This window comes from Protomyctophum parallelum (genome assembly GCF_964188405.1).
Source record: "Protomyctophum parallelum genome assembly, chromosome: 9".
Lineage (NCBI taxonomy): Eukaryota > Metazoa > Chordata > Actinopteri > Myctophiformes > Myctophidae > Protomyctophum > Protomyctophum parallelum.
Window position 1 is genome coordinate 25,211,769 of NC_139706.1, and position 12,677 is coordinate 25,224,445.

General features: G+C 43.6%; 1 protein-coding gene across 2 annotated transcripts; it reads left to right on the top strand.

The window, feature by feature from the left end:
• Positions 1 to 1,115: 1,115 nt before the first annotated feature.
• Positions 1,116 to 10,850, top strand: hic1 (hypermethylated in cancer 1). Of its 2 annotated transcripts, none has more exons than XM_083773763.1 (2): positions 1,116 to 1,294; positions 8,242 to 10,850. In XM_083773763.1, the coding sequence occupies exon 2, from the start codon at positions 8,259 to 8,261 to the stop codon at positions 10,452 to 10,454; it is 2,196 nt and encodes a 731-aa protein (XP_083629889.1). In that variant the 5' UTR covers positions 1,116 to 1,294; positions 8,242 to 8,258; the 3' UTR covers positions 10,455 to 10,850. The 2 variants fall into 2 exon arrangements, with proteins under 2 accessions (XP_083629889.1, XP_083629888.1); XM_083773762.1 differs by lacking the exon at positions 1,116 to 1,294 and adding an exon at positions 2,737 to 2,839.
• The last annotated feature ends 1,827 nt before the right edge of the window (positions 10,851 to 12,677 follow it).

Sequence of the window (12,677 nt, forward strand, 5' to 3'; positions counted from 1 at the left end):
TGTAATATATTCTCTTGCTTCTGCCTCGCTCTGACAGGGGAGTTAGTAACAGTTCATCATCATGGGAAACTGGAAGTGAGTGAGTGAAACTGGTGAGTCTGGTGATCATTACTACTTATTTAATAAAGTTGTAGCATACAGAAGAGGCTGCGTGAATCGATTGTCAGTTGAGATTAAAAGATTATACTGCACCTGAAATGAATAGGCCTCAGTCTAGTAAGTATAATATACAAAATCAAGACATTTTGTCTAATAGCAGAACTAATGGAAAGTGTATTATTTTATAGGCCTGTTTCAATTTGCAGACACTTTAGCAAAGGCCAATCACTAGGAATACCCCTGAGACGGCCAGACAATGGGAGGATTTGGAGTGAGTATCCTACTGAAGTGCTCTCATAGGAACATAATATATCAAACAAAAAAAGGATTTGACAAAACCCTACCTCTTCTAACCTGGAAAGTATATGACACTTTTTCTTTTTCTTTCTTTCTTTCTTTCTTTCTTTCTTTCTTTCTTTCTCTCTTTCTTTCTTTCTTTCTTTCTTTCTTTCTTTCTTTCTTTCTTTCTTTCTTTCTTTCTTTCTTTCTTTCTTTCTTGTGCTACACAAATTAAGAGTATCTATATTGACCCTCACTCTGTATCTTATCTTTTGATTGAATAATTAAATTGATTGGAGTCGTTGACTGGAATATTACAATTTGGATGATGGCTATTTCTGTGACATTTATATGCCACAGTTTAAATTATGGCATCATATCATATTATTAGTTTATAGGTCTACATCTGTACAATGGCCTAATGCTGATGATGACCGTCTCATGAATCATGATCAGACCATAAGCACCAGTATGTGAAGGTGTTCAATTAGTCAAATATATATGCTAATTCATAATTAGTAGCCTAATTATGTAGACTTGGTCTACTATAGAAATAGATGGGTTGCTTTATACTGAAGGAGGCTGGGTTGCCTCCTTGCGTGTATCTCCTACATGTTATGGCCATCGAGTGTCGCTGTGCGCGCGTCCACGCGGTAGAGAAATCTGGTCCGACCCGGACCCCGACAGAATCTGAAGGGTTTGATATTGATAGAACTGTTTCACGTGAGAAACTGGGTTTTTAGCATGGCAGACAGTCAGTGAAGGAGAATCGTCAAGGAGGATAGCGATACATGCGGTCGGAACTGTTTGCAAATAGTTCGGGAGTTTTAGGAGAGTGGGATCTGACTGAGAGTGAAGGAATTCATTCCGAGACGGAGACCAGACCAACGGCCACGACACCAGACATGAGTCCGAGGTAGGTGTTTTGAGACGGGAGAGAGAGGAGTGCGATGCCGTGCCGTGCATAAAGTAGAGAATACACAACACACCGCGTCTGGACGAGCGCTCTGTGGCAGAAGGCAGATGAGATCCTATAGTCTGTTGTAATGTGTAATTTCAAATGAGTTGCTCTGAGAATGTACAAATGTAACCAGTGTAGTCGTAAGGGTCCTTTGGTTACATTTGTTCACTATCGGTATCGGTTACAAGTTGACTGTTGATATTCTGAACGCTTGGTAGCCTAGTTTTGGTTATAGGTGTAGGTGTCTGTGGTTGCCATGTCAACGAGTAGCCATATCACTTGTTGCATGTAGTCGCATCCGAATAGTTTATGTCTAAACACACTAACACAGTGATGATCACACAGGATCATACAGGTGGAGTCACTCACATGACATCACACAAGTAGCCTATAGGTTAAAAAGATATAAAAGGAGTGTATATCACAGTGCATCATATAGCAGGATAACATTGGAATGGAGATGTAGTTGTTTTATATCAGGACCCGTTACAATACTAAATGTAATGGACTGGATCTACTGGAGATGTTATGTTATAGTTTACCATATTGCAGTTCTGCCAATCAGTGTGAAGGAGGCCATATCTTTTATCTTCCGAGGGGATCTTGTGACTACAGGCCGCCAGCAGCATACATAGCACATTTAGCCCTATCTGCATCTCGCCTTGAGGTGATGAGGGGAAAGGCCTTTTACTGATATGATATAGATCAGATCAGGTGTTTAGGCTATATATATATATATATATATATATATATATATATATATATATATATATATATATATTAATCCACTATAAGGCAGGAGGACACACATGGTTACCGGTGAGAAGGAGAGAAGTGACGCATTATTTTCTTTAACGCCTAATCGACTATACCATCTCATTATACTTTGGTTTAACTTTAATATCTCTTTCTTGTGTCAAATGTTGCATTGGGGCTGCAGTGACATACAGTAGGCTAAGTGCCTGTCTCTTTAAGACGATGTGTTGTGAAGTTCAAGTTGGGGTCACATGAAGTTCCTGCCCTCTATTTTACCTTTTAGTTTTATTATAGACTGACATCACACGGGGCGCTAAAACACTTAAGAGGCGCATAGAGGCTCCATTATCATCTCAGCGAGCGTTATTGCCTCCACTCAAAAATAGCCGAGGAAATTACTAAGAATAAAAAAAATAGGAGGAAACTGGTGCTGTTCTAGGCACGTATTTTTTATAGGAGGGGATGAAAAAGAGGAGAGGAGGGGCACGGAGAGAGAGAGAGAGAGAGAGAGAGAGAGAGAGAGAGAGAGAGAGAAGTGGGTGGGTGGGAGGAAGGACGTAGAGCGCAACAAGAAATTCATATCAATTAATAATAAAAAAGAGTTGGCAGACGTGCTTGGAAAACTGGCATGGATTTTGGAGGCTGGCAGTTCAAAGTTGACGCGTCAGATATGACTCCAACAGACTGTTGAGATGATCATTAAGGGCGACTTAGATCGGATGGCAGAAGAGATCGGGCATGCAGGTAAGAAGATGCCCTCATAGGCTTTACTCAAGCTTTCAACAGCGAACAAGAAGCAAGGGGAAATGTAGCCATAGCCTAGCCCTATATAACTTGTTTTTGGACAATAAAGTGTAGGCAGTATGCTACAGCAACATATGTTACATGGACTTTCCTTTCCCTTTGTTTCTTTGCTTTTATTCTCTTATCATGGAAATAACTTTGCGCGTTTTATAATCAACAGTTGTTGTTTCGTATGGAATTCAATTATTTTTTATATCAATAAATGGCATATTGGCATTATTGGCATATTTACGAAAATATTTCGAGCCTATTCTGACATATAGTTTATATACCATAATTTATCCCGAATAGCCTTTGCGTGATTCTCTAAAATCCTGGGACCGATCATTACCTGATATGATCTGTTAGACAAAATAATACAACGTGTAAACACTCATACGTAAAATACCAACATAAATTGCCAAAACATTATTGGTCGTCTGAATTAATACAATAAATATATAGCCTATTTTTTGACTGCAGAATGTGATGCACCACAACCACCTGTGGATTAAGTCGCAGCATGGTGTTGAACTGGAGAAACGTTTATGTATTACGAATTTATTTGTAATTGCATGCTGCTCTTAATTGGCTCTTTTTATAGCTAAAGATTAGGCAGCAGAGCTTGAGGAACGAGATGCTTTAGCTCTGTTGACAGACAGGTAGAGATGGCTGATATTGTTTAAAAGAAACAGCTGTGTGTTGCTCCACCTTGCTTGCTCAAAGGCCTGCGTAGTTTTGAAGGATTTTCCGGAGATAAAGGATATGAGACACTTTCAGACAGAGAGCTGGTTTCACGCGCGTTTACGTTTGGTGTTGTGCTTAAATGTGAGGACAGATCAGAGAGGACAACGTATTGGTATAAGGAGCTGTATTTATAACATAACGCATATAAAGTAATGCTGTTATTTCAACCTGACATCCAATTCATATATAGACTCAAATTAAGCAACTATACTCGAGCCTCAGAGAGCATTATAAAGTCGTAAAGCATTATTCATCTAGGCTATGTATTGAACTATTATTTATTTAAAAAATGTTATTAATAAAAAAATCTGTAATCCTATAAAAATGTTTCAACAAGATGTCAGACTTATTTCAGATGTATATCTGAACATCTCAAATGTGGAATCGATTAGGCCTATATGTGGTTAACATAAAAGTGGCAAAATGTATTATAAGATATTGAGCTCAACTTGAAGAAAAATATTACTTACAAATGTTATTGTTTTCAGACTTTGATCATTTCCCTTTTTTCTGAGTATATTTGACAGTTAACTAAAATAATGCATGCATCTTCAAACTGTATCATAATTGTATCACATTAATGTCATATAGTAGCTCATGGCTGACATGCGGTAGCCTATAGATTAACTGAGTCCAGGGTTTGTGAATGTAAATCCACGTTAGTTCACATACGGTAAAAGTAAACATGCATGCAGGAGGCATGGAGCTGTGCATGCGAGGTGTTTTACGAACGCATGATGAAATTCGAGGCGTCGATCGCGGTATACAGCTTTCGGACAGAAACCTCGTATCTGCATATTTGTTTTTGTCTCGTGGCCTGTAAAGACTGTCCAACATAAATTAATTCGTGGAAATTATAAATTCATGCTACGTGTTGTGCGCATGTAGATCGGCTATTCACTATTTTAATTAAAACAAAATCATAAAAAGTAACTGCTTTGGACATACAAGGTTTCCACCTGACAGCAACGATATAGCATATGGCTCTAAAAACGAAACGTCTGCCTCCTTCTGATTCAAGCCTTCTGCAGATTCTCACTTGTGAGTTTCTGAACTTGACTGACTCGCTTATAACGGCTGCTACTTCCGCTCCTCATAGTTTTAAAGTGCATGAGTGAGTTTCATCACTAATAGTTTCATGCTGCTCAAGAGCATTTGTCCCTTTCACGATGAGACCAACATTGATGCAGAGTTCTTCAGTGTAGCCTATATACTTTCACTTTGTCCACTATATATAGGACTACTCCTGCGACTCCAAATAAAACACAGTCAGATTCGTCAGAACCTATTATTTCATAAGATGCTGACCTTTTAAGCAGATGTTGTCATGCTCAATTCCAAACCAATAATTGATAGGCATACAGGCCTACACGATAGTCTTACAAAATAATAAATAAAACGACGCAGCAAATTGTCCTTTTATTATAGTCATCATATAGGGCCTATAAACGTATTTTGTTACACGTGCCATGTAAATTAAATTAAAACGAAATAAAATACCATTACAAGCTTCCATCATTCAAAGCTTGTTCAGGCAGATATCTAATTGTTTATTATGATAGACAGTAAATCTAGAGAGATAGGGAAGTCTAGTCTGCCCGCAGCAAACTCACCCGCACAGACACAGCAGTCAAAACACTGTCATATTGAACCCTTTTAAGAGCATATAATGTAGGCTATATCAATCACCCAAGTATATAAATAGCTTTTCAAGACGTTAGCCTATAAAAAAAAATCCCAGAGCCATCTCTTTAGAGGCGTAGCCTACAGTAAATTAGACCTATTTAGTCAAAATACATATAGAATATTCAGATATATAGCCTACAGCGTTTACAAGAGAAGCCTGCAGGCATACATTTTTGGCTGCTTTCTAAATAGCCGATATTTTACACTTTTTCCAGCAGTGAACTGAGTGTGTGTGTGTTTCAGATTAAAGGGTTTAAAATGCCTATACTGCATGCGTCCCCCGAGCATCTAAACAAATAGTCACAATAGGTTGTTATATGGGCCTATATCATTGTCAATTAACCAATCCAAAATATTCCTCTTCTTTATAGGCCTAGAAGGGATTACTGTCTGTATAGGTCTGATTACTAATCAGTTTAGCCCTAGTCAGTCAATTAACATTTTCATTGCGGTATAGGCAAAACAGGTGCGTGCAGCACAGAAATAAATTCCGCTTCTCCAGTGAAATTATTATTTTACAAATAAATAAAAGCAATTAGTTTGTGTCACAGACTCACAGTGGCTCCCATGTAAAATTAGATCCATCAGACGCGAGGAATATTGAAAAATGACGGGTCAGAAGATAAGAACTGCATTTGAGTGTTTCCTAGTGTGCGTGTGTGCGTGCGCGCGTGCGTGTGCGCGCGCGTGTGTGTCACAAAGCGCCGCGCATCGGGCGCATGGGGGAAATGTATATGCGCGAGCACATGCAGCGTGTCACCACTCACAGCGCGGTTCACAGTGGTGTAGGCCTATTGTTAACCGCCTATATAGGCTAGCACCCCCTGGCTGCCCCCCATGTTTACAGACTTCACTTCAACATTGTATGGGGATATTCTGCAGATTAAATACATTACATTTACAGTAGGCCTAAACTTAAGACCACTGTGAAATCAAAGCCAGAAGAGAGACCAGACAGTGGAAACAATATTCATGCTTTCTTGTTGTTCTCCTTTCTTTCTTTCTTTTCTTTTCTCTTTCTTTCTTTCTTTCTTTCTTTCTTTCTTTCTTTCTTTCTTTCTTTTACAGACTTCAACATTTATCTAATTATTTATTTATTTATTTAATGTATTTATTTTGTGGATTTGGGATTGAACATACAGCCAATACAAGTAGACCTGTATCCAGAATCCAGATCTATGTCTAATCTATCTAACGTCAACAACATTGGTTGAATTTGAGCACATTGGTTATACCTGCTGTATAAGCCTGTTGTCAAATCTGCTATGGAGTGATGTATGGATGAAGACAGCTATGCTAAAGAGCTCTCTGTCTCTGTTCATCTGTTCATTTTACTGGGGGCATTATAGGCCAGTGGTTGTAAAAGTGGTGTCTGTCTGGACACCCCCAGGGGTCATTGAGGGGGTTCTAACTTCTAAGTGGTCTGTGGTCCTCAGCAAAATTAGTTAAAATAGCATAAAAATAATTTTGACCACTGTGCATCTGTTATTTTCAAAACATCTTTAACAACACATTATCTTGTATACGGTGATGTGATGGCCCCTTGCACAAAATGTTTTCCGTTGGGGGTCCGTGGCCAAATCCATATTAATTTGGGGGTCATGACAAAGGCATGACAAAGTTTGAGAACCATTGTAATATAGGCTACTCAATGCAATCAACAAGACGAGGATGAACTTCAGTCAGGAAGACCACGATCGGATATATTTATTTAGTTGCTTGTTTCCCATCAGTGAGACTAAGCCCTTAGGGAGGGTTACAAACGTTTTCATCTCCTAAAGTAAAGCATCTTCAGACACCACTGTTTGAACAATGCATCCTGAAGAATTTGTATAGTTGATATAGTTTACTTTATATGTGGTGCAACAATACACACGAATGTGTGAGTGATACTGGAGTTTTTACAGTGTGCAGTGCAGTGTGTGTGTGTGTGTGTGTGTGTGCATTGGAATCCTGAGTTAAACTATTGAACCATCCAATTGTGCCATGATTTACATCCCGTGCGCTCAGCGTTCCTTATATGACTGCATGGCTATAGAGGAGCAGCCAGACACATCTTTTTTTGGACACATCTTTTCCCCACAGGTTTATTATACCTGCTGTTCATCACACTTGCAAAACATTCACTTTGTTTAAACCTTCTGCTACTTCTGGAATACTTTATCAGCACACCAGCAGCTTATCTCTCTTTTTTTCCTCCTTTTTTTTCTCCGTTGCTTCTTATATTCTCCTTCTTAATTTTCTCTCAAAACTGCTGCAGAGGAAATGAGTCAGTGTGTTGACTTGAGTTTCTGATAATGACAAAACCATCGCAGCCACTCAGCCTGGTAGCAGAAAGTCACATACAGTATATCCAGTGGTCTTTGTGTGCACTTTATGCACTGTACACTACCACACCTGCCATTTATTGGCTATCATTAATCAGTGAATATTATTGTATTATTTACACAATTGCCTATATTATTGTATTATTTACTTAATTGCCTATACTTAAAAATAAATAAAAAGCGTGTTGTTGATCATTACAATAAAGAAAGAAAAATAGAACAAAAACAGTTAAATATATATAATTAATGTTATTATATACTTATTGTAAAATACTACACATTTTTCAACATTGTCTTTATTTTTTTCCCTTTTTAGCTTATTATCCAATCTTTATGCTATTTCGGGCTTTGTGTTAAATTACCTTTAAAACATGCATGCACGCACCCGCACACACACACGCACACACACACTCACACACTCACACACTCAACTCTCTGTTTCTCTTGCTCTCTTTGACACACACACAATATTTGGCAAATGACTAATTAACGACATTAGTTTTTATTATTTTATCAAGTATTATCATTACTGTGTTCCATTTGAAATGCAGATGAAACATGATGTTTACAGATGTGTGTTGTTGTTGTTTGTTGTCGTTGCAGGTGGCGGTCTAAAGACGATGTTGGACGCCATGGAAGTTCCAAGTCATGCTAGGCACCTCCTCCTGCAGCTCAACAGCCAGCGCACCAAGGGCTTCCTGTGTGACGTTATTATCGTGGTGCAAAATGCCCTCTTCAGAGCTCACAAGAACATTCTGGCTGCCAGCAGCCTCTACCTAAAGTCGCTGGTGGTCCACGACAATCTCATCAACCTTGACCATGAGATGGTGAGCCCGGGCGTTTTCCGGGTCATCCTGGACTATATCTACACCGGCCGCCTGAGCGAAGGAGACCCCGCCTCCCCCGCTGAACCCAACCTGGGGGCCGTCCTGGCCGCTGCCAGCTACCTGCAGCTGCTTGATTTGGTCGCCCTGTGCAAGAAGAAGCTCAAGAGAAATGGCAAGTACCCCCCGCGACCGGCTCCTGCATTCCTGCCCTATGCAAAGATGGCGGCCAATAACATGGGCTTAGGGAGTGGTGGCAGGTATAGGGTTTCTACTCCTGTCATTCAGTCCTGCCCTCCAGGCGGAGTGGTGAATAGCCACACACCCCGTGCCCCGCCACTAGAGGAGCTAGTTCCCCACCCCCTGGCCATTCACGCTGGTGAACTGTACGCTCCCACGTCCAACCAGGGCTCTCAGGTGTTCCCTTCGCCACAGTCCGCCGCCCAAATTGGCCCGCGCTCGGCCCACCCTGAGAGAAACTGCTCACCCATCTATGGCCTGGACTTGTCCAAAAAGAGCCCCCCCTCCCAGTCACACCTGGGACATACTCTGCCACATAACGATGATGAAAGAGGCGGGGCTCTGAGTGGTCGTGGCAGCCCTGTGGCAGGAGCCAACGGGAGGGCCTATCCCTTGGAGAAGATGGAGTTATCCGATCAGGCAGGCTCTCTCACACCTCTCCCGTTCCCTCACCTCAACCAGCCACTCGGCCCCCATCTCCCCCACCTGCACCGCTCCAGTTCACATGGCCCGGACCACTACCCGTGTCCCCTTAGCCCTGACACCCCCACAGACGCTGGAGAGACAGGCAGAGAGATGGGAAACATCTACCGCTGGGTGAAGCACGAGCCGCCGTCCTACATGGCCGAGGACGAGGAGGAAGACGAGGACGAGGACGACGGGGGCGGACACGGAGAGCGGGAGAACCACCGCCAGCATCACAACCACAAGGCCGGGGATGAGAGCGAGGGGGCGGACGACAAGAGCGGCTCGGGCAGCGAGGAGACGGGCAGCAGCGAGGGTCGGCCGTCCCCCGGGGCCATGGGGAGGTTCCACATGCCCTACGAGCCCGAGAGCTTCGGGGACAATCTGTATGTCTGCATCCCCTGCGACAAGGGCTTCCCCAGCTCTGAGCAGCTCAACGCGCACGTGGAGACGCACACAGAGGAGGAGCTGTACAGCAACTCTGGTGGCGAAATGGGGAACAGCAACAATGGAAATGCTAAAAGCAACAGCAGCAACGCTAACGGTTACGGAAGCCTGAACAGCAGCAGCAGCCTGAACAGCCTGTCCCACCTCGAGAGTAAGTCCAACCAGGGGCTTGGCTCCGTGGGCATCGGGGAGATGATTCGCCCCTACCGCTGCTCCAACTGTGAAAAGTCCTACAAAGACCCCGCCACGCTGCGCCAGCACGAGAAGACCCACTGGCTAACGCGGCCGTACCCGTGCAGCATCTGCGGCAAGAAGTTCACCCAGCGCGGCACCATGACGCGCCACATGCGCAGCCACCTGGGCCTCAAGCCGTTCGCCTGCGACTCCTGTGGCATGCGCTTCACTCGCCAGTACCGCCTCACCGAGCACATGCGCATCCACTCCGGGGAGAAGCCCTACGAGTGCCAAGTGTGCGGCGGCAAGTTCGCCCAGCAGCGAAATCTCATCAGCCATATGAAGATGCACAGCAGCGGCGGGGCGGGGGCGGGCCTCACCGCTGACGGGAAGCTCAAGCTGGACTTTGCGGAGGGGATTTATCCTCTGAGTAAATACACGGCAGAACTGGGACTGAAGCAGGAAAAGGTCAACGAGCTCCTCATCCAAGCCCAGCACCACCACTTGGTGGCCGACTCCAAGGCCATGGACAGCCTCTATCCGCTGTCCAAGCTAGCCGCCGACCATCTGGGTCTCACGCACGATAAGTTGGACATGCTGGGGGTTCTTCCGCCCCCACAGGGCCTCTCTGACGCCCGCACCATCGACCGCTACTCACCCAGCTAAGGCCACGTGACCTGCATCCATGGCGACGATCTGTAGATGTTTGTGCACTCATGGTGTACGGTATGGCGCCGTTCCACCTCAGCTCAGTATCTGTTCTGCACCTCGGGCCAAGAGCTTTTGGTCTCCTGGTGCGTACGGAAATGTGTAGAACTGTCCTAAGTGTCCTCCTTTGCAGCCTTTAAGTCTTTTACAGTGCTCCTTTAAAAGGAAAGACTGTGCTATGCCGTGACCAAGGAGCACTCACTCAAAGCAGTGCAGTATTTATGTACAGTTGAATGCAAACACATTAGGTTTTTTTTTATCAAGCCATTGAGCCAAAGCAACAGATTCAATACCAAAATGAAATAGGCTTTCTTTTTCTTACTTCCTTTTTTTCATAATTTATTTTTTGTATGTAGTGAATTTTTTTTAAAGGGGGGGGGGGGGGGGGGGGGGGGCGGGGGGACTGTTGCAAAGAAGTGTTGCAATCTGACCCTAAACCTGTGTACTATTAAGTATTGTATGTGTACATAACTGAACAAAGCACATAAGGACAAGATTCAGGGCTTGTGTCCAGACCAGAGCGGATCTTTTAACCAAAGATAAAGCCTGCTCTTCTGGACTTTAAAGAAATGGGAAGACTTTTTAGTGTACATCTTTTTGTATTTCTTTTGGGGTACTGGACAATTTATGTATCTCATTCTTAAGCTTTCTACCCATCACGTTCCTGCTTCTCTAGTCACGAGGAAATGACTAAACAATGACAGCAGTCGCTTCAGCATTTAGGTAAAGTGATCTATGCTTATTTTCACACCAAATTATTTGCAACACACTCCCTCATATTTTGTTGTAAATCAAGGCTTATATTAAGTGACAGTAATAGTAGCTTAATCACTCTTACACTCAGCGCATCACCCTTTGAACTCCCGAGCTCCCTTTCATTTCTATTCTTCAATTTGCGTTTTGACTAACATCACATCGCCCGTAAATTGTTATTGAAAAGCAGCAAGTACAGCCCTGTGATCTCATAACTGGGACACGAGAGCCGCATACCCAGATGATGACACACCAGTCCCTGTTCATGTGTGGAGTTCCATCCCCATGGTAGACAGAGCATTATGGGTGTTGCCTCTGACATTGTGTAATATTTATCCACAATGGTGGATGCAGCTGAGGAACTGTCAGCAGAGAATGAGATATTGGAAGGCAGTGTCCAGGGTAGAATCAGTCACACAGATATCTGTCACTCGCTACCAGCAATAACGGCGTTCAGTGGCCATGACGCCCCACGCCTTAGCAATAGTCCCATGTCATGTCGTGCAGCAAGTGTTGCGCTATTCATTTGACCTTTATGACCTGCTCTCCCATGTTGCTCTCTGTGAGCCTTGCTACTGTTGACAGGCCAAAGTGAGTGCTCCACACTGTCACTGCTGTTTTCCTCCTCAACGCACGCATGCATGCATGCACGCACGCACGCACAGGCACACACAGGCACACACAGACACACACGCACGCACAGGCCACACACACGCATGCACGCACGCATAGGAACACACACACACACACACACACACACACACACACACACACACACACACACACACACACACACACACACACACACACACACACACGCACACACGCTCACACAGGGAGCCGCCAATCTGATGTATTATTAACGGGTGTTTGGGTGCTCCCTGGAAGCTTGTACTGGGGAACAGCACATCCCAGCTGCCGTGCTCCAGTAAGCCCTGTGAAATCCCACTTTCTCCCTAACAATTCACACATCTTGTCGGCCTGATGTCCCATTTCATGCCTGCCATCCTGCCCCTCTGATCCGCACATTAACATGAAACCGAGACTAGCAATTGTCTCCCATCCTTGCCGGTGTCAGGCACAACAAGAATGACATGCTTCTCTGTTGGCTGACCGGTGATTCCTCCAGCTAGAAAAGAAAACAAAAGAACACTTAAGGGTTGTGGGTTGAAGGCACATTTTTGTCTTAAAATGTTTATTCCAAAGCATGCTGGCCTTTTCCTTTGCCTTGACTGTTGGATCGTTTTAGATTAGAAGTTGCTGACCACTATAGTGCCATTGCCAACCTCAGTGGGTGAATGTGAAGACTAAAGCCATGAATGCACTGTGATAGGCGTTGTGAATCTTAAAGACTTACACTCAGCTTAGAGACAATTTGCCCATCTATGGGAACTGTTTTATGTTGTTTTATTAATGTAACAATATTGT